Source organism: Benincasa hispida, chromosome 2 (genome assembly GCF_027475165.1).
Source record: "Benincasa hispida cultivar pf3 chromosome 2, pf3_genome.v1.1, whole genome shotgun sequence".
NCBI lineage: Eukaryota > Viridiplantae > Streptophyta > Magnoliopsida > Cucurbitales > Cucurbitaceae > Benincasa > Benincasa hispida.
In genome coordinates, this window is record NC_143479.1 from 48,044,302 (window position 1) to 48,066,446 (window position 22,145).

Here is a 22,145-nt window from a genome sequence, read left to right on the forward strand (position 1 = left end):
GACAAAAGGTCCCTTATAGATAGATTTGCTACACTTTAACCTTTTATTAGCCAATTTAATCCTTTTAAACTGATTAAAAGATTAAAGCCTTAGGGTTTCTAATCATATTAGAACCGTGATTTTAGGTCTATGTGATCCAAGTTTTAAATACATAAAAACCATGAATAAAACCTAAGTGAGCATGCGTGTCTTTCTTATTTCTTTTAGTTCTAATTTCTCTTTAACTTTTAAAAAGAAACAATTAAACCATTGCGCACAACTAGAAATTTATAACATTTATAAAATAACCTATGTGTCATGCTTCATGCAATGTCTGGTCATTACTATATATAACTTTTATATATAACGTGTAACAACCTAGCAAACATGCTATCATTCACCCTTATACTATAAAAATTATAATATAAAGATGATGCATGTCAATGCTTTGTATGCATGCATAAACATAACTCTTATATTATATGATGCATGAGCATGCTCTTACATAATTAAATCATACTTCTCTAAATTATAACAATTACAATAAAGAGATGATGCATGACCATTGCATAACCTAAGGTGAGATTTACTATATGTGCATACCATATGACATATAAAGACATACATCGCATGTAATAAACAAATGATTAATGGACCGGGGTGAGCCTTTACAAAAAACTAAAATGAAAAACCCTATCCATTACATTTTTCATCGAACAAATCGGTTCACAGTCGAACCGGGTTTTGAACCGCCAGGAGGTCTTCATCGTGTAGCAAACTCCAGTAGGTAGACGATCGTTCAGCATGCACTAGACGATAGAAGTATAAGTAAACGATCGCGTAGACGATGATGAGGCTGCGAAGCCTGATTGTCCATGCGATCGTGTAGTGCGATGATAGGTAAACGATTTACCTTGCTATGCTAAGCGATCGTTTAGTCAGTTACTAAGCGATGAAGCTTGCTGACCTAAATGATCGTTTATCCCGCGCGTGCTTTAAACGATACGCGAGTGGCTCATCGTCTACACTATGTGTGCAACCAGGTAAACAATTTACCTTGTGATACTAAGCAATCGTTTAGTCAGTTACTAAGCGATGAAGCTTGCTGACCTAAAGGATCGTCTAGCGCGCACGTGCATTAAACGATACTCAGCAATCGCGTACTCAATCGTTAACCCGATGCAATCAACTCTTGATTGCATTCCCCATCGTTTAATCGATGCATTCATCAGCGATTGCGTACTTCTTCATCTTTACGATGCGATCAACAGTGACTGCGTAGAACATCTTCTGCTCGATGTGATCAACCCTAGATCGCCTCCTTCCTCAAAGAGCTGCAACGCTTACCCAGAACTTCGACGAACGACTCAAAACTTCAAACAAACTTTGAATACATACTCGATAACGATTATTAATGCCCAAAAACGGAAGGGCCTTTACAAATAACCGCAAATGTAAAAGAATCTTAAACAAACCGAGGCTTTTCATCCCGAAAACATCCATTAATCCGACACATCCACAATGGATTTAACAATTAAAACAACGTAGAAATGCACCCACCATGCATGTAAAAGTCATTTCGTTGCAACAGATGAAATCGGAGTATCAGAACCTGGCTCTGATACCAATTGAGGGATCTCATATCTAAGAGTTCCATGAGCATGTTCGGATCGCTCCGATCTCACCATGACCGAAATATAACAATATACATTCAACATATACAGATATGAAATCAAAACTTAATTAATGGCAAGCTATGAATAACAAAATCATAAGGGAAAGAGTTCCATACCAGTTGAAGACTATCTTCAAACTTCAGAACTGCTATGCAGCGGAAACCCTCCACGTGATCTACCAACGCCCGACAGGAACGTCAACTGTAACAGCACGATCAATGCGAACACGAATGCCGCAATGGGGACGACTGATAATGGGCAAAAATGCACGTTATTACAGTGCTAAGTTATTAAACATTGCAGGTTTGTGTTGATAAAAAATATAAGATTGCGTCCAAAAAGCATTAAGTTCATAACATTGCGGTCGAATGCATACATCGCATGAAAACAGTTAACTTATGTATTTTTGTGTAGAATATGCGTTGACGCAAGGCAGAAAACGCGATCACAAGAAATCAACGGTCGAACGCAGCGTTACCGCAAGGCTTTGCGGTGATTTGCGCTCACAAATATCTGCTCAAGAAGGATTGCCGCATAGAGTCGGCACAACTTGGTGGGTGCATCTGGGTGAAAAGCATAATAAATCACGATAGAACAGAAAGCTGAAGACGGTCGATTCCGAATTAAGTTGACAAGCCGCTAACGAACTACTGTAGCAAGTACATCAACTTTTCAGTGATAAATATTCGGCGCATCAAACAGAGAATTAATGCCATCTTATCAGTGTAATCATAAGAGAGAAGAAGCCTTTCACCCCAAAGCTCTATAAATATTAAAGGCAACCTTCAATGAAGGAGTTCAGACAGTTAGATAATTTTTCCTTAGATAGAAGTAGCCTTGTTCATAGTTTTTCTTTCACTTAGAAGGCGGAGCGAGAGAAGGGAAAAGACACCGGAAGATCGCGCTGGTAAGCTCGAGAGAGAACCCAGAGGTGTGGAAAAGCAGAGAGAGGGCCGGCTCTCGCGAAAGCGAGACTATCTTTTGAACAGAGTAGAGAAGAACAGTGTAAAAGCCTTGGGAAGCAAGAGATTGCTACCAGGCTCTTTATTCTCATTTCGCATTGTTATTCTGTATTTCAACTCTGTATCTATAAAATGAAACTTGCTTATCTACATCTATTCACTCTCTTAAAAGCACGCATGAGTAGCTAAATCTATCGAATGGGTTGCGAAGAACTAAGCTAACATGACCTAGGATCTTCATTGCATGTGATTATCTTATCTTATGTTGCACCCAACATCCCTTTAGAGCTACTCGAGAGAGAGTCTAAAGAAAGAACCTAAGACTTGAGAGAGCTAGGTTAGAATCTAGACTCGAGAGAGCGAGATTAGATCTACATAAGTGAGAGATAGAGACTTAGAAATAAGCTCTGTTTGCCAACATGCATCGCATGCACCCTAAAGATAGGTTGTGGTATTATGCGGTCGCCTTGTATGTGTGTATGTCATTTGTCATCGCACAAACAAGAATAGAGGCTTATGTGTAGGTCCTATAGGATTTATCGCATATATCGCATGCGTTATAGAACTAGAAGTTGTAGCATTTGCGTTGAGAGATGACTTGTTATTGTATGTATGTTGCATGATCGCATAACATGAAGGCATCCTAGGAAGTGTTAGCTGAACTCCTTCTCAACCTGTTCCCCGCATATTCATTGAATCTTCCGTATTATCAACTCTTTTCTTAACTCCGCCACATACTTTTTTTTATACCACAAACAAAAAACCAAAAATGACTCCTAATTTATTGGTTACCATAAAGTCTTCTTAAAAATTATTACCGCATACTGTTTTCCTTAGTCCCTGAGTTTGACCCTGGACTTGCCGGAAACTCAGTAGAATTTATACTTGGATTCTGCTGAGAAAACTTGTTGCACAACACATTCCCATCACCGCAATTCACTTCATTATTTCACCACATAAAATAATGCATCAACGACACCACCACTAATGAGCCCCGGGTATTCTCGGAGTGAAAACCCAAAGGGTGGGCTTTGGTGAATTTGGTAGAGGACGGAGGAAAAATGAGTCGTGTAGGCGATAAGCAAGTGGGAGAGAAAACAGCGCTATTGTATAGCAGAAGTGCTTATCACATAGAGGAGTTACACGATCGTGTAGGATTTGCTGAATGATTGTTTTGGAAAAGGTATACGATCGTTTAGCTAAATCGGCACATTATACAATCGTTTAGAGAAGCTACCCGATCGTCTAGGCGACAATATGCGATCGTTTAGGCGGAGAATGTTATTGTATAGGCTCTCGAGCGATCGTTTTCTTTCACCAACGCGCGCTTCACAATTCTTTTGGGCGAAAGACCGACGATCGATCGATCGATTCAAAATAAAAACATTTTTCATTTTAACTCATCGGTTACCATAACCGACGTTGCCCACTAACCCATGTCCAAACGTGAATTTTGGATTAATTATCATATAATTAACCAATTAATTAATATAATCATACTATAGTTATATCCTATAGTCTGATATCACATATCTACTATAGTATTTTCTCCTTTATTTGATATAAATCATATTTATATCTAATTTTCTCCAAAATAATGTATCTCATACATTTAGCCAATTATATCATATATAATTAACCAGTCTAATTATATCATATATAATCAAACTTCCTCTTGTCAATTTGAACATTTCAAATTAACCCAAATACTGGTTCTCGACTTTTATCCAAGCTACCCAGGGGACCTAATGGACCTGTGGCTCGAAGCTCCAATGGTACGTGAATAGCTAACTAAACTCTTTAGCCACGAGATCCACAATTTGTTAACTGTCAGGCATTCCACTAAAGACCAATAGTTGAACTCTTCTTACCACAGATATATTTCTATGTCCATCGGATATAACCAATCATGAGTACGATGACCCTTCACAGATGCTCGTAAGTACAGCTGAGCTAATTTACTGTTTTACCCCTGTAGTTATATCTCACTTCTTAAGTACCACCGATTCCTCTAATGAACAATACAACATAGTCCAACTATGTGTGAACATCTCTCGGGCCAAGAGAATATGTGTGGCGCCACATCGTTCAAGCCCCGGAATCAGCCCTTAAAGGAGTCATCTATCTACTTACCATTGCCTCGGGGAAGTAGTGAATTCCATCTTTTGTAGCTGAGTTCCCAGCTCCCAAATAAGACAAATCCCCAAAATGGTAGGTTTGAGTCGGCGACTTGGCCACTCGCACCCATACAAATCAAAGAACCGTCTTTAATGGCAGGAGTTCCCAACTCACTCAGGATTGAGGTCATGTTACCTATGGTCATCCTAATGAAGTGAAGTCTCTGTCATGAACGATTTTATATAACGAGACGTTAACACTTCGTGGTCAGGTCTTATACAAACTTTTTGTATAGGACGCCCCCACTCGTATGTCCTCAACACGAATGATCAAGATCAAACCATCTGTGACAAGTCATAACACTTATGACCATTCCACAAAGAGGGCCGCTTCCGAAGCGTTACCAGGATAAGGTTTCCCTCCTTTATCCATATACTACAGACCATTTTGATTATCACTCAAGACATGATCCACTTGTATGTCACCATATACATGCTTGAGTTACATACAGATAACCAGGGATTTTATGTTTATTGGTTTGTGGTAAAGCAAATTAAAACAATTAAATGAGCAAAATACAAGATGTGAAGTAAATATCATATATTAACAACACAAGCTTTCGTACATACTGTTTATAAACTACAGGACATGAGACTTTAGGGCATCAACCCCAACATAATGGAGTGACTAGTAGTTAATGAAGGTCGATTAATTTAATTAAAGAGTTTTACTAATTAATCAAGTATCATTTGAGGTTCAATCTATAGGTCCATAAGATCCTTTTGTTAGCTCAATATGGATTTATAAGAATCAAATTATTTTTTGTTTAATTTGAATTTTTCAAATTAATTAAAGGGAATTAATTATATGAGATATAATTAATATAATATATAAGATACACTATAATATAAAGTTTTATTGAAAGAAATAATATTTGAATATGATTCAGATATCATTTATTATTTATGATATAACATAAACTATAGGTTATATGTTATACGTGATATAACATGTAGTTTGATATTATATGTATAATAAGTTAGTTAATATATATATAACAAACAAGATTCGCTTGTTCTTCAGCCCTCACTTAGACATAGGGGAGAGGAGCGAAGCTGCTTTAACGAGTTGGCGAGGGGAAGGGGGGAAAGGAGATCTCACAAATAAAATTTGAGTAACACGAAGAAAAGCTAGTTGGATAAATGGGGATCATCATCAAAAGAAAAGCTTCTTAAACTTCAACCGAATCTTAATCCTCTTTAGTAAGGAAATTTCATCCCAAGGAACTGACTTCAAATAAAAGAGCAGTTGATCAATAATCTTTCTTTTGCCCACTTAATTAACAATTAACACATAGTAAGCAGAAAGCACTTCTATGAATATGCTATACTATATAGGTTTGATCCATTACAGGCTCTTTCCTAGGAACTCTACAGACCTCATGGCTCTAAGGGGATGCTATGGGACCTCATGGATCGATGGGGGGACCTAAGATAAAACAACGACAGCGAGCGTGGCAGAGGAACTGCTAGTCTTCTAAGACTCTTAATTATTTAGTTATTATGCTAGGTAAAAGAAGAGGGAATAAAGACCTATTTTTCACTATTGTTAACATGTTAGCTCGCTAGTAGTACTGATAGAATAGAAGATTATCTCTTATCTTAAGACATAAATCATAATACTCATGCATACTTACCTCCATTTGAGAGTCTCATTCACTCAATGTATCTTCCACTATATTGATGATCTTATAAAAGGTGTTTTTATACATAACTATCATTAATTATTGTAGAATTTGGTGACAAAAAAGATCTTTTCCTTTATCAACAGTGGTATTCTCTCTTGACTCAAGACTATTTTGAACATTATACAATTCTCAATCTCCCTTAGGTTTTGTCACAACGAGGGGATTACTCATTTCTTAATGAAAGAAGAACAAATGTAGTAGGATGCATTCAATGAATTAGTTCGATTTTGGGGCACCTTTTTTGAAGGTTATCAAACCATATATAATGAGAGAAAATAGAGTAAGTCTGCTCAGTATAAGAAGAAAGTTTTTAATATATTTAATGATGCAAAATCAAGATTCCCATTATCTGATGAAGAAATATTATCAATGCAGATGGAGATAGAAAAGGGGGAGGGAGTTATTGGATAACTCCCTATACCCCTCAACTCCCTCATATACGTGAACTTCATAGAGAGAGTAGAACCATTTGGTCTTCTTAATCTCCTTCTTGAAATCTCACTGTGAAAACTCTCTCAAGTAAAAATCGATTCCTCCCTTACCAAAATTAACTCATAAGACCTCGTGGTGGTGTTTATTGGGTTGCTGTGAAAGTGAGATCGGGAAAAGGTGGCCATTCATGTTCTTGCTGTGATTTGAAGAGGATTTGAGAAGATAGTTTTCTTCAAGGATAAGTCTTTCAAATTCCCTATTTCCTCATAAAATCACAGTAAGTTGCATGCTTAATTATTGTTAGTTTATCTTGTGTCTTTGCCCTCTGTGTTTATTGTTTTGTAAAATATAAAAATGGTACATGATCGCATTAATTTCTTTTTCGCTACGGGTTCTCACATATCCTTCACTCGAAGCTTCTGCAGGGACACCATGTTCTTGACCTGGACACTACCACCATGACTCATCATCTTCATAGTCCAAGCATATCTTTAATTGAGTCTTCTTTTGGTGGTCGTATCCTTCACCTACTCTTAAATGAATCTTGTGACCTTGAGTCTGTGATGCACAAACTTCAGGAGAGAAAGACTAAGAGTTCTACAGATTATACATTCCATCTTGTCCAAATATGGAGGAGCGTCTACTTCTCAACCTGAGGAGTTGATTTTTTTTTTTTTATAGCCAGAAAGGGGGGAGTGTTTGGTTGTGGTTGTTTGATTATAGTTGTTGTGTTTGTCTTTGCTTCTGGTTTTGCTATTAGATATTTTGCTACATCTAATCTCATGTTTGGGTTGATACTGCTCTTGACTTATGGTTTATGATTTATTTTTCTTTGGAAGCCCTTGTTGTTTGAGTTTGTCTTGTATTGTTACTGATGATGTTATACTTTTGTCAAGCCTTTATTTCAGACATCCTTTTCTTTTTCATATTTGGTTATTTGCTTTTGTTTTGCTTATAAAAAAATAAAAATTTATAAAAAAATAAAAATATAAGCCAAAGGGGAAGTTTGTTGGAAATTTGTTTAGTTGGCTTTATATTTTTTTTAAGACAATGGTTTCTACAAATATCTCAAATAAAGTCTTAACAATTGTCTGTGACATCGAAATATCTTCCTACATAATATTTTCCTTATTTGGAAATATTCGAGTGTAATATTTTATCTGGTATTTTCCTTTATCGAAGTGCGACCTTTCTTTTCCAAATGAGGATTTGTTTCCTTTCTTGGATTCGATTATTAAAGGAGAATTATGCTGATCATTTAAGGTTGCAACTTTTGTTGATCAAGCAAGATGTTTTCTACTCTACAACCATTGTTGTGCATTGTTGTGTTTTTGTTTGTTACTTACCATTCCGTTGAAGTGCAACACTTTGAAATAAATCACGGTCTTAGGGGGAGCCTAAGTCATTGCTGTTAGAGAAGGGATTCTCAGTCTTAAGGGGAGCCTAAGATTCATCTTCGGAGAAGGAGTTCTCCATCTTAGGGGATCCTATGATTCATCAGTGAAGGGAGTTTGCTGAATTGAGGAAAGATATCATCGTGAGAGGAGTCTCACTCATCGTCAGAAGCCAAGGTGATCAACACTAATAATGTTAAACTTAGGGGGAGCCTAAGTTCACTTGAGAGGGAGTCGCACATCTAAAGGGAGCCTAGGTGTTCAGTAGGCTATGCTCTACTTTTGTCACTATAGCGGTCGTGTATTATAGATAAGTACTATGTTAAAAGCTGTTTAATTCTTTAATATTAGTGAATTATCTTTTCTAGGCACACTGCTCCCCAGATATAGGTGGTTCATCACTGAACTTTTTTGTTGTTTCGGTGGTTGTAAGTGCTTTTCGTTTATCATCTGTATATCGAGTGAAGAATCATCCTATGGTTTTTTCAGAGTCCACCAAAAGCTGGTTGGAAAACTAGTACTTGTAAGAGAGAGTGTTCTTGAAATCCATATACCAAAATCATAAGAGTAGCTCCTTCATTCTAATTACTAAAACAAAAATCAAATCAAAGGCATAGAGTAAAAGCTTGGGTTACTCTTTCTACCTAGATAGAATCAAACTATCAATCCTTGAAGTATAGCTTCTCCAGATGTTGTTCTTCGTCACCATAATAGTGCTTCAAGCTTCGATCATTCACCATAAACGTTGACTCATCATTGGATTGTAGCTCGACCGCTTCATAGGGAAACATTTCCTTAACTACAAAAGGATTAGACCATCTCGTCCTCAGCTTACCTGGAAACGAATATAGATGAAAGAAAACCATCAAACTCTCGTCCAGGTAGAAATTAGCTTGGCAGAATCATCAAGTCATAGCATCTCGCAGTATGCTCCTTGTACAGTTTGACATTTTCATATTGTTGAGCACAAAACCCTTCCAACTCATTGAAGTCTAACAATCGACGCTCACTTTCCTTCTAGAGGTCCATCTTCAACTTCTTTGTGGCCCAATAGGCTATATGCTCGAGCTCAACAAGTAAGTGACACGTCTTTCCAAATACCAACTTCTACGGAGATGTACCAATTTTGTTTTTAAGGCTATCTAGTATGCCCAAAATGCATCATTGAGCTTAAGGGTCCAATCTCATATTTTTGTTCAAACCATTACCTTCAAGATATGTTTGATTTCCCTATTAGAAACCCCAACCAAACCATTAGTTTGAGGATGATATGCAAAAGAAATTTTATGTTTAACACCATACTTAGCCATCATCGACTCAAATGATTTGTTACACAAGTGAGACCCCCCCCCCCCCCAAGTCACTCGTTATTGGAGTGCAAAACATGTGAAAATATGCTTCTGTACAAATTTTAATACAATGTGAGCATCGTTGTATCTTCCTGTAGAATATTTTCCTTATCTAGAAATATCCGGGTGTAATATTTTGTCTATTATTTTCCTTTATCGAAGCGCAACCTTTCTTTTCCAAATGAATATTTATTTCCTTTCTTGGATTCAATTATTAAAAGAGAATTGTGCTAATCATTTAAGGTTTCTGCTTTTGTTAATCAAGTAAGAAATTTTCTGCTCTATGACCATTGTTGTGCATCGTTGTGTTCTTGTTTGTTACTCACCATTTCGTCGTGCAAGTTCTTCATCTTTTGAAGTGCAACACTTAGAAGTAAATCACGGTCTAAGGGGGAGCCTAAACCATTGTTTTCAGAAAAGGGATTCTCAGTCGTAAGGGGAGCCTAAGATTCAGCTTCGAAAAAGGAGTTCTACATCTTATGGGATCCTAAGATTCATCAGTGAAGGGAGTTTGCTGACTTGAGGAAAGATATCATCGTGAGAGGAGTCTCACTCACGTTGAAAGTCAATGTGATAAACACTAATATTGTTAAACTTTGGGGGAGCCTAATTTCTCTTGAGAGAGAGTCTCACATCTAAGGGGAGCCTAGGTGTTCAGTGGGTTATGCTCTACTTCTCTCACTGTAGCGGTTGTGTATTACAAATAAGTACTGTGTTGTAAACTGCTTAACTCTTTAATATTAATGAATTATCTTTCCTAGGCACACTGCCCTCAGACGTAGGTGATTCATCATCGAATTGGGTTACAAACTTCTGTGTGTCTCTACTTGCTTATTTGTTGTTAGTATTTTTGTTGTTTCGGTATTGTCGGTGCTTTTCATTTATCATCTGTATATCGAGTGACGAAACATCCTATCGTTTTTTTAGAGTCTACCAAAAGCTAGTTGGCACACTAGTACTTGTAAGAGAGAGTGTTCCTGAAATCCATATACATAAATCATAAGAGTAGCCCCTTCATTCTAATTACTAAAACAAAAATCAAATCAAAGACAGAAAGTAAAAGCTTGGGTTACGCTTTCTACCTAGTTAGAATCAAACTATCAATCCTTGAAGTATAGCTTCTCCAGATGTCGTTCTTCAACCTTTGACCATTCACCATAAATGTCGATTCATCATTGGCTTGTAGCTCAACCGCTTCATAGGGAAACATTTCCTTAACTACAAAAGGGTTAAACCATCTTGTCCTCAGCTTACCTTGAAACGAATATAGACAAAAGAAAATCATAAAACTCTCTGTCCAGGTATAAATTACCTTGGCAGAATCAACCAGTCATAGCATCTCATAGTCCGCTCTTTGTACAGTTTGGCATTTTCATATTGTTGAGCACCAAACTCTTCCAACTCATTGAAGTCTAACAATCGATGCTCACTTTCCTTCTAGAGGTCCATCTTCAACTTCTTTGTGGCCCAATAGGCTATATGCTCGAGCTCAACAAGTAAGTGACACGTCTTTCCAACTTCTATGGAGATGTACCAATTGTGTTTTTAAGGCTATCTGGTATGACCAAAATGTATCATTGAGCTTAAAGGTCCTATTTCATATTTTTGTTCAAACAGTTACCTCCAAGATATGTTTGATTTCCCTATTAGAAACCTCAACCAGACCATTAGTTTGAGGATGATATGCCAAAGAAATTTTATGTTTAACACCATACTTAGCCATCATCGACTCAAATGATTTGTTACACAAGTGAGGCCCCTCCCCCCTTCCAGTCACTTGTTATTGGAGTGCCAAAACGTGTGAAAATATGCTTGTGTACAAATTTTAATACAATGTGAGCATCATTATATTAGTTTTAATGGCTATAGCCTCTATCGATTTTGAGACATAATCTACAACGAGTATATACAAATAACAATCTAAAGGGGGTGTTTGGCTCACCAACATGAGTTGAGTTGAGTTAGTATAATATACCAACTCATTGTTTGGCCCACCAACTTTAAATGTTGGTGGAGTTGAGTTGGTATATTTTACCAACTCACCCCAACTCACCCTAACTCACCCAACTCTCCCTTCTTCCCATGTTTTTAATGGTTCCACCCATCGGCCACTGTTACACTCTGAGAACTAACTTCGGGCTCCGAAAACCACCTCCAATGAAAACTTCGGCGACCAACCCCAGGCTCTGACAATCACCTCCAATGATAACTCCGGCGACTAACTTCAGGCTCCGATAACCATCTCTAATGACAATTCTGACAATAAAAATCCGAACTCCAACAATCACCTTCCGTGATAGCTCCGACGACCAACTACGAGCTCGACAACCTTCGCGCGACCAACTCTGACAACCAATTTTGGCCTCCGAAAACCACCTTCGGTGACCCAACTTCGGCGACCACCTTCGCGCTACCAACTCCAACAACCAATTGGCTCTGACAACAAACTTTGATGACCAACTCTAACCACCTTCGTAAGCTTCGACAACCACATCTTAGTACAAACTTCGATGAAAATCACCTTCGATGATCACTTTTGAGCGAGCAACTCCAACGACCAACTCGAGGCTTCGACAACCACCTTCAACGACAAACTCCAACAACCAACTCTAATACCACCTTCATTCGACTAACTTCGGACTCCGACAGTCACTTCTGACTGCAAGCTCCAGCAAAAATCATATTCGATGATCAACTTCGACGATTACTTTCACTGACCAACTTCAGGATTTGAAAACCACCTCCGATGACAAACTTCGACCAGGCTCCGACAACCACCTCCGACTACAAACTCCAATAAAAATCATCTTCGATAATTAATTTTGACAACCACTTCCGACTATTATAAGACTGATGACTGTTAAAGTATGTGGTAGGGTTGTTGATTATGTAAAAAAATATTATTTCGTTTACATTAAGTGCAATATTTATACATATTGAATTCACATATCAAACATTGTTAAGAATATTTAAACGAAAAGTATGTATATAGTTGAAAAGTATGTAACATATAACAAAAAAAAACCCATAAAATGAAAATTTTTTCTTGGAACATTTTCCAACAAGAATTAGTGAAAAATAAAGATTTTTTCTCTGATGATCCTCCAAATTTAGAAGAAATGAAAGTGAAACTGTTGAAGAAATGTGGTGACATTCCATTGATTGTTACGATGATGGGGTTAATTTAATCAAAAAATCCATAACCTAGTAAAAATATAGAGCAACAATAGGAAGAAAAAAAATAAGAAAAATAAGATGATAATGAAATTCATGGAGAAAAATTAGCTAGAATAAAAAAAAATTATTTTACTTTAGTTTCTCATTTTATTTAACCATATTTCTACAAGAAATGTAATGGATTAATTGTTGTTCATAGCCCAAAAAAGAACCAAAGAAAGAAAAGTTTTAAAAATTAAGAGAAAAAAATTGTAATCCATATTTTATTCAAATAAAGATAGGTAGAATTAGTGAATAAAAAAATTTCAAAACAAAAAATAATAATCATAAAAACATATTATTTAGAATCCAAAAAATTGAATCAGATATCCAAACATATGAACTCAATCTGCACCTCAAACATATGGACTCAACTCTGCATCTCAAACACAGACATATGAACTTAGACCAAATAATTCTGCACCCCAAACATAGACATATAAACTCTAGACATTTTATCTTAACTCAGTGCCCCAAACAGATCCTAAGGGTGAAAAGGAGCCCATAAAGTAATTACTCCATACATTAAACAACTCAACCTCTATAACATGGGAGCAAGAGGGAGTGCATGAAGTTTGGAGATATTGTCTTTATGTTAGCACCTATCACAAGATCTCACGAATGTATAACTATCTTTAAATAACGTGGACGAGTAAAAACCTTCGACTGTCTAGACTCTAGCGAGTGATGTGATCAAGCGAATTCAATAATAGACATTTGTAGACTAGAAGTCTTAAAGACAATTCAGCTAGCCTTCCTTCGATTGTTTTCTAGTGACTTGAAAGGCTCGTTTTCGACGTTTTTGTTGACTAGAATTCTTAGAAGACACAAAGATTTGAATCAGAGTCAAACTAAAGCCAGCCCATCCGTTTCTGCTTTATTATTATTATTCTTCCTTGAAAGTCCAAGTTTCATTTAAGCAATACTGATGAAAGTTTGGATCTTTTCATATAACTGCATTTAAAGAATTACTATGTACATGAATTCAATTTTTGTGTCAAATGAAAAACAGGAGAACCCCCCTATTCCCTGAAGAGAACAGCAAAGCATGCAATGTCAAGCTACATAAGGAAACAGTTCAATGTAAGTCATCCACTTTTTCACTATGCAGACACTGAAATGGAAACTGAAGCTTCCTCTGAAACCCAATCTGTCTTCTGTGAGGATCCCTTTTGTTAAGTGAAACTAGCCTCCCATGGGAAATCTCTATAATGTTTGGAACTAAACAATGAAACCGGTATCAATGAAACTTCGAGGCCCATATGACAACCAGCTGACTAGCTTCTGATCATTTACCTGCAATGCAACATTTAATTCTGAGCTCAACTTTTGGTTGAAACATGATCGCTTCTACGTGACAGTTCCTCCGGTATGGTGCTTTGACTGAGAAGATATGTATCAGATGGGAGAACAACTAATATGATTCTTGTATTCTCAAACAGATTTCCTCAGGAGGCACTTCTTCATCACTATACTTTGCTAGTTCTCCATTCCCGGTGCAGAGCCGAGTAGATAACGAAGGGGAACCTGGGGTATGAGTGCCTGCATATGAATTCCAAACACCAAAGATTTTGAGTCTACAGATTTTCATAACATTTGCAGGTGAAATATTTCCCCTCTATGATGCAAATTTTATTAAATTCTTTAACATACCTCTGAAGGATGAGCTTCTTTCGAAATCTTTTGTAACTTGCAATAAGATGGTACCAGAAAGCACAACAACAAAGCCACATATTTCAGATATGATCGTTCCTCCACTTTGGCCATCCCAATCCTGAAGTTGAAGTGTATTTCTAAGCACTTTTAACATATTAAATTTAGATTTGAAAAACTCATGATAAAGAGAGAATGAAATGAAGCTAAACTACCATCCTAGCGCACCTCCTCATCAAGCACATGAATCCGAATTCAAAATTTTCTGGGGAAAGTACCTTACGGTCCTTAAGCTTTAAGTCTAGTTTCCATTTGGTACTGAGATGTCAAAAATTAGTCTTTAATCTTAGGTTTTAAGCTTAATTTCCGTTTGGACTTTAGGTTTTAAAAAGTTAAATTTTTGCTATAGGTTTCGAGTTTAGTTTTTAATTGGCCCCTAAGTGTTCACCCTACATGGTGTTGAACTAAAAAAAAAAAAAAAAGAAAAAAAAGGAGAAAAATCCCTAGGCATAAATATTTTACATTTTTACCCCCGAGTTTTTACTAATGCTCACTTTTGGTCTTTGGCACAAACTTTAACTATTTAAGATAATTATGATGTGAAAAATTTTAATTAATTTTAATAATGATGAAAAATTAGTGAGAACTAATTTAATTATAATAAATTTAATCATTTTAAATTAATTTATAGACTTCGAAAGTGGGTTTTAGTAAAAAATCAAAGGTAAAAGTGTAAATCTTGAAATCTAGGGGATAGGGACCAAATGGAAACAAAACTCAAAACTCAATGTAAATGCAACATTTTGAAACCTAGTGAAAAAAATGGAAATTAAACTCAAAACTGAAGAGTAAAAGTATAACAAATTGAAACCCACGGACCAAATAGAAATAAGACTCAAAATTTAGGGACAAAAGGGTGTTTTCCCAAATTTCTTTCATTATATTCTCACGCAGATCAAGAGTACACAATAGTTCCATAGTTGTTCCCTTATATTCAGACTTCTTTTCGGTTAAAATCATTAAAACTACATCAGGAAGATACCAAAATAATGAGAGAGATCCTCCGAGTCCCAATGAAGAATCTGAATTCTTAGGCCACGTTTGGTATCTAATTTGATTTTTGTTTTTTGTTTTTGGTTTTTGAAAATGGTGTATTTTCTCACGATTTCTTACTAATAGTTTCTTATAACATTTGAATTTTTAGCCAATTTTCATAAACAAAAACAAGTTTTTGAAAACTACTTTTTTTTGTTTTCAAAATGTGGTTTTGATTCTGAAAACATGCCTAAAATCTAGACAACAAAACATATAAACCAATCGATGCAAGTGATATTTATAGGCTTAATTTTCAAAAATAAAAAATCAAAAACCAAATGGTTATCAAAATGGAGCCTTAAGACATAATTCGTACTTCCTAAAAATACTAAATAAAAAGCTATATATTTTTAGTGCAATCTCAATGCATGCCTCAGTTATTCTTGAGTTCAAGCAAAACACACAGGATTTTGTAATGCCCTAAGCTAGGGTGATTCCAGCCCAATGAAGTGTGAAATGTCCAACGCCAAATGAAGACTTAAATTTTTGTGTCAATATACAGATTTTCCATACCTTGAACATTATGACACTTGCAAGGATTGTAAGTGTCGTAAACATCACGTAGTATATCGGGGAGACAATTGCAGTGTTGAATGTGTCAAGTGCCTGTAAAACAGAAATAATACAAAATACGAATAAGAGGCATTCATTGATGTTCCATAAACTACTTGCAACCCAACTTTCAGTATTTAACTCAATGAATGAATTGAGAAATTGGAGAGCACTATATCAACGGCAAGAGTTCTCAGTGAATAATCTGTAAAGCAAATAAGACCACTGGATTCTATATACTTCAATTCTCATCAAGGATATGATTTCTCTTTTGCACCACTTGCAACCAACCATATTTCCAGCAAATAAGCAAATGAAGTTCATATCTTGATTTCAACCATGATTGGTTACTGGCCTCCATAATGAGTTGCAGATTAGGAAATAGAGGACAGCACATAAGCAAATGAAGTTCAAATCTTGATATCAACCATGATTGGTTACTGCCCTCCTTAATGAGTTGCAGATTAGGAAATAGAGGATTTTATATGCAAAGAGAGACTCGCTAGATCCCAACATTCTGAAATGTACAAAGGGCAAAAATATGTGGAAAGGCCTCCTGAAGTGGATTTGGACTCTTTTTGTTGGTTATTATCAAGGATTAAAATATCTGTCAATATATTCGTAAATCAGAGAGTCGATGTTGATATTGAGGTTTAATGGTTATATTTTGTTGATATTGAGGTTTAATGGTTACCTTTGATATCTTTAATAAATACCCATAAAATAAAATAAAAATATCATCTATTAATTCCAGTGTGATTATAAATACTAATAATAATCGGTTATGAGCATTTGATCCAGTTCATGTAAACATCAACTAATTCCATATTCAGACTTTGGATGTGACCATATGTCTCCTCCACTAGTTTTGCTACTCTTCTTAACAAGAGGGGTCTAGTCTAAACTAGATTCTCGCTTCCAGAGGCATTCATCAGAGGGTTCCCTTGTCTCCCTTTCTTTCTCAATCGCTAACTGATTTTTTTTAGTAGCCTTCTTATCAATCTAGTTTTGCTGCTCATAACGTTGGTAGAGATGGCATTCATATCAACCACCAACAATTTTCCCCCGAGACACTCCTATTTTCTTTGGGATGGTCACCTCTAAAAACCTCCTCAAAATTATTTACATCTTTGAAGGTTAATTCAGCCAAATCCACTGGCTACAATTAACTGCAACATCTCAAAGGTCCAGAGTGTGGCTGATGGTATCGGATGTATGGTTGGTGTGACTCAGTGGCCAATATAGTATTTGGTTTTCCCTTGGGAAATTTGGAGTTGACGTTGTTACCGCACCTGTGAAATGTCTGGTAATTTGAGCAAGTGGGGCGATTGTTTATCTTAGAGGGTTGATGGATTATTGTGATTTAAGTTAGTTTATTTAATCACTGATTGACTCAAAAGCTTAATCTAATGGGTAAAGATAAATTTAATATTATATCATCTAACACTCCAATTGCTTATGGGCTTGAAATATGTAGAAGACCCAACAAGTAGAAATCAATATTAATTGGGAAGCAAATAAAATAACATTCCCATGTTAAATCATCAATTGACCTAAAAGCTTAGATTGATAGGTAAATGTAAATAATATTATATAATCTAACAAGTCATTTCCAATATTTCCCCTTAAAATTTCTCTATCTTTTAAGGAGATGTCTTCTTTTGTTGTGGTGATGGGTAGAAGGTATAGATTCTAGGAAGATCATGGGGGGGTCCAAATCCACTTCAGGAGGTGGAATTTTTGCCCTTTCTAGTTCATTTCAGAATGTTGGGATCTAGCGAGTCAAGTTTTTCTCTTGGAACTAAAGTATGTGAAATAACTTTAAAGTTAATGATGAAGCGACAGAATAGAATTATCTAATGAATTCACAGAAAGAACTGATGTCCTAATAGAGATGTAAAATTGCAGGCACCAAAGGTGTTGGACCCTTGCATGCATGAATCGAGAATTTTTGTTTAAGTTCCATTCCCTCAATCATGATGTTACAAAGATCATTAGGGAAAAATATTCACAAACACGTTTTGAAAGGATACAAGAATTGAAAGTAACTAAATTCATGAAATCTCTTCCTTTCCTTCAACATTTCCACAAAGCCAGCTATAATGTTAAAAAGAACATTTGATTGTTTCAATCTTTCACAAGCCAAGAAAATTTTATTTGTCCTGGACAGGAGTGTTTGAAGAAAAGTGAGCAAAAGAAACAAGAGACTAGGGGGGGAAAACTTGGAATAAATAAGGTCCCGTTTTGTAATCATTTGGCTTTTTTGTTTTTAAAATTAAGCTCAGAAACACTCCTTTCCACCTCCAAATTTCTTGATTTGTTATCTACTTTTTACCAACGCTTTCAAAAACCAAGCAAAATTTTGAAAAAAAAATAGTTATTAGAAACTTGTTTTGGAATTTGAAATTTGGCTAAAAATTCAACTTTTGTATTTAAGAAAGATGCAAATCAACGTAAGAAATTGAGAAGAAATAGGCTTAATTTTCAAAAATAAAAAGCGAAATGGTTACCAGCCTAAAGAAATAAAACAAGAGGATTTCACCTACTAGTCACTACTTGATTTTGTGAAACAGAAAACTCAAACATGACCTTTAAAGCTGAACAACCACATGCCAGTCTATGAACAATAAAAGAGTAGTACAATTGCCAACCTTGTTGAGGTAATTCATTTGAATAACAACGCATATTACAACCACCAACATGAAAAACCACGTCTCGGGGAAGATTAGTTGGTTCTTCCCCTCAAAGGTCAATTTCAATGATGTCCCAAGGGCTTTAACACTCATAACCTGCAAATATTCAGGATGATATCAGCACTTACTTTGAGATAGACTACAAGCATACAGAAAATCAATTGACAGAATGAGAAAGCAAGCCTTCTATCATTTCAACTTAATTTAGGAAAAAGGTTGATAGGGAAGCTTGCCCAAGAAACTGTTTTCTTATTAAATATCCTTGGCTCATGAACTAACTAGTTTTAATCAGACACCTCAAATAAGGCTATCGAGTTTAGATGCCAATAAGCAAATAGCTCTGTGGTTAATGTATCTACTTCTTCCTTTAAAGTTAGAGGTTTGATTCTTCACCTACACTAAAGAAAGACCATTGTGCTAAGATAATAAAGATACCAACTACAAGTAGAAAAAGTTGAGAAGTGCTTGTACTGAGCATATATGTATGTTTTGCAACAGAGGAAGTCCTAAATAGGACAGAAATATCACAATCTGCAACATGCTAGAAGCAAATATTGGATCCTTCAACTAAAACAAAGAACTCTCAAGTTCAAAGTAACAATTATCAATTATGAAGGAAGAGATATCAGGGCAATAAGATGGATCTTGTGAGTGCATGAAAGTAAAGTCTTAGCTCTTGTCTATGCACATTTTCTGATGCATTTAAACATACACTCGAAAGCCAAATGGACTAGTGAAGGTTCTTCCCTTCAGTGAATTACCAGATCCAAATGGGTTTCATAAGAGGGGGGTTGACAAACCCATATATGAATTATGCTTTCCTTTGTAAGAAGAATTTATAATGTTCATCCCCCTTTGCCACGGAGAGATAGGTTCCTAACTAGACATTTCACATCCAGATTATTTTCAGAATCTCGGAGCACTACCAAAGTGTTTCAAAGAAGGGTTATCCTGACGTATAACAAAGAAATATGGAGGGAGAGGGAGGATAAGTAGATATATTACGAGGACGAGGTTGTAACTAGAGTTTCCTTTAGCCAATTCACTTGAAGGTGCAACAAGTTGTTGGCAAGATCAGTTGCCATTCATGCCAAGATCTCATAAGTTTAAATGCTTTAGTTTGAACAATGAAATGTATTGGAATTCATATAAACTCGATGCTATACTAAGACAAGACATACCGAGAGGGAGCCCACCAGCGAGCAAATTCCAGTGAACACCAACACATTGGTATGCCCACACCGAGGGTCAAAATGGATGACAAGAATAAAAACCAATACAATCACAGATCCCATATATAGCAAAAAGGCTGAAAAACAAAATAGTATCAGTCAGCCATGAAGCTCATATATGACAAGTTAAACAACAAAATAGGAGGAGCCACGAGCTAGACATTTAACCTGGCTGTGTTGCCATATTCCATATTTCCTGTACAGAAGTGATGGGAACCTCCCTTGGTGCATGAACAACAATAATGACTGAACCTGCTATACACATAACACAGCCCAAAATCCCAAGCTTGTGCAGCCTCTCCTTCAAGATAAAGTGAGCCAACACAGCACTAGAAAAATCCCATTTGAAGAATATAAGAAAAAACTCTAAAAGCTAACATGAAGATGAGTTTTTTCCTCCTAGAAACAACTACTTCCATTGAGAAAAAATGAAAGAAGACAAGGGCATACAAAAAAAAAAAAACCAATCCCAGGGGAAACACTCCACTAGAGAAAGGATTTCCAACTAAGTAAGATGTTACCTAGAGAATAATTTCAAAAGGTTATCGAAACTAAACCTCAAAGAGAAACATGGAACCTCATTAGGGTCCCTATCCACACCTCTAAACACTCTATTGAGAAAGAACAAGCATAGTGGACGAGAAGTAGAGAAATACCTGACAATTATGCTTAATGCACCAAGAGGCGTCACGACAACTGCAGGGGCAAATGCATATGCAGTGAAGTTGGCAGCCTCACCAACAATCACTGGATTACAAACAATAAGAATATTGAGGTTTGCATGAATATAATCAAATATGAAATCATAAAGCAGAAGTTTCAAATGCAAGGAAAAGAAAGGGAAAATGAATCATGTCCAGGAAATCACTTGAAGTTTGAATCACCAATCAGTCGAATTTAAATTCATTCATATACATGGTGCACAAAACTTGCACATACCCAAGATAAGAAAACCTGTGAAAATTTATCATGATATCAACCATCTAAATGCAAAAAAATCAAAGCCCCTTGAGAAGAAGAAAGAATATCTCACTTATAATCATGCCTATCCACCAGAGAGGCTCACGGAGGTAAGTATATCCACCAACACCTACAACAATAAGAGCACCAACAAGGCCATCTGATTCCAAACAAACCCCAAAAATATCAAGAAACAAAAAACCCAAATCAAGTCCATTCAGAAGAAAAATTTTCACCAGCTCTGACCCCAGATGCTGCTGCCGCTCTTCTAAGCCCCTTCTTCTTGATAATAAAGCTTGCCCCTATGAACCCACTTGAGAGCAAAGCCAAAATAACCCCATTCAGATTGTCTTCGCTAAAACCCATCTCGATAATTCAATCCTTATTCTTCTTCTTCCCCTTTTCATCATCGAATTATTTACCAATCACAATCGTATCTACAACCCAGATCATCATCTTCTTCTTCCTCCAATATAATACACCACTTTTCCTTTTTGTATTTTTTGTTTTTTTTTGTTTTTTTTGTTTTTTTTTGCTGCGAAACAGAGTCGCCACGTTGACGATGTTCATCAATCATCAGTACAGACGGATAATTGCGTTTTGTCGCGTGAGGATAGAAATGGGCCAATAGGATCCACATCCGTGCCACGCGATTGACGGTCGACGGACAAGAAATAATAAATGAAAAAATTGTTAGAAATTATTCGGTGAGTGGCTTGCGTATTTCGAAAACCTCAGATGTCATAATATAATATAATCAAATCAGCATTTTCGAATGTAAACCATACGATTAATTACACGATCTCCTTATCTTGATCTTGAATGTCAAAAATCTTTGATGGGTTTTTGAGATGAGAAAGGCCGATACCATCCACTTTAGTATACTTCTTTTGTCTCTATTTATCGAACTGTCGACAGCGACCAGCCACATGGAAGATGGAAAATTAAGATTTTTTTTCCTATCTCAACTCTAAATGATGAATGACATGTCTCTCACAAACTTATAAAATCTAATCTTATAATACAACACTACACTACAACATTCTATAATACTTTGAGTTAGAATGATCATGTCTATCGTAGTCCT

At 36.1% G+C, this 22,145-nt stretch overlaps 1 protein-coding gene across 2 annotated transcripts; it reads right to left on the reverse strand.

Annotated features, from left to right (window-relative positions):
* Positions 1–13,799: 13,799 nt before the first annotated feature.
* LOC120071047 (putative magnesium transporter NIPA6) lies at positions 13,800–21,757 on the reverse strand. Of its 2 annotated transcripts, none has more exons than XM_039023046.2 (9): positions 21,295–21,757; positions 21,132–21,188; positions 20,755–20,845; positions 20,267–20,427; positions 20,048–20,175; positions 18,825–18,962; positions 16,135–16,227; positions 14,527–14,647; positions 13,800–14,415 (listed from the first exon to the last, which is right to left on the reverse strand). In XM_039023046.2, the coding sequence occupies exons 1-9, from the start codon at positions 21,422–21,424 to the stop codon at positions 14,288–14,290; spliced, it is 1,047 nt and encodes a 348-aa protein (XP_038878974.1). In that variant the 5' UTR covers positions 21,425–21,757; the 3' UTR covers positions 13,800–14,287. The 2 variants fall into 2 exon arrangements, with proteins under 2 accessions (XP_038878974.1, XP_038878977.1); XM_039023049.2 differs by having other exon boundaries at positions 21,305–21,754.
* Positions 21,758–22,145: the final 388 nt, after the last annotated feature.

Excerpts from the sequence above, each read along its gene's own strand:
- LOC120071047 (XM_039023046.2), bottom strand. The coding sequence starts at position 21,424 with ATGGGTTTTAGCGAAGACAATCTGAATGGGGTTATTTTGGCTTTGCTC. Across the intron at positions 20,846-21,131 it reads GTGGATAGGCATGATTATAA|TGATTGTTGGTGAGGCTGCC; the intron begins GTGAGATATTCT and ends TTTGTAATCCAG. Across the intron at positions 18,963-20,047 it reads CGCTGGTGGGCTCCCTCTCG|GTTATGAGTGTTAAAGCCCT; the intron begins GTATGTCTTGTC and ends GAATATTTGCAG.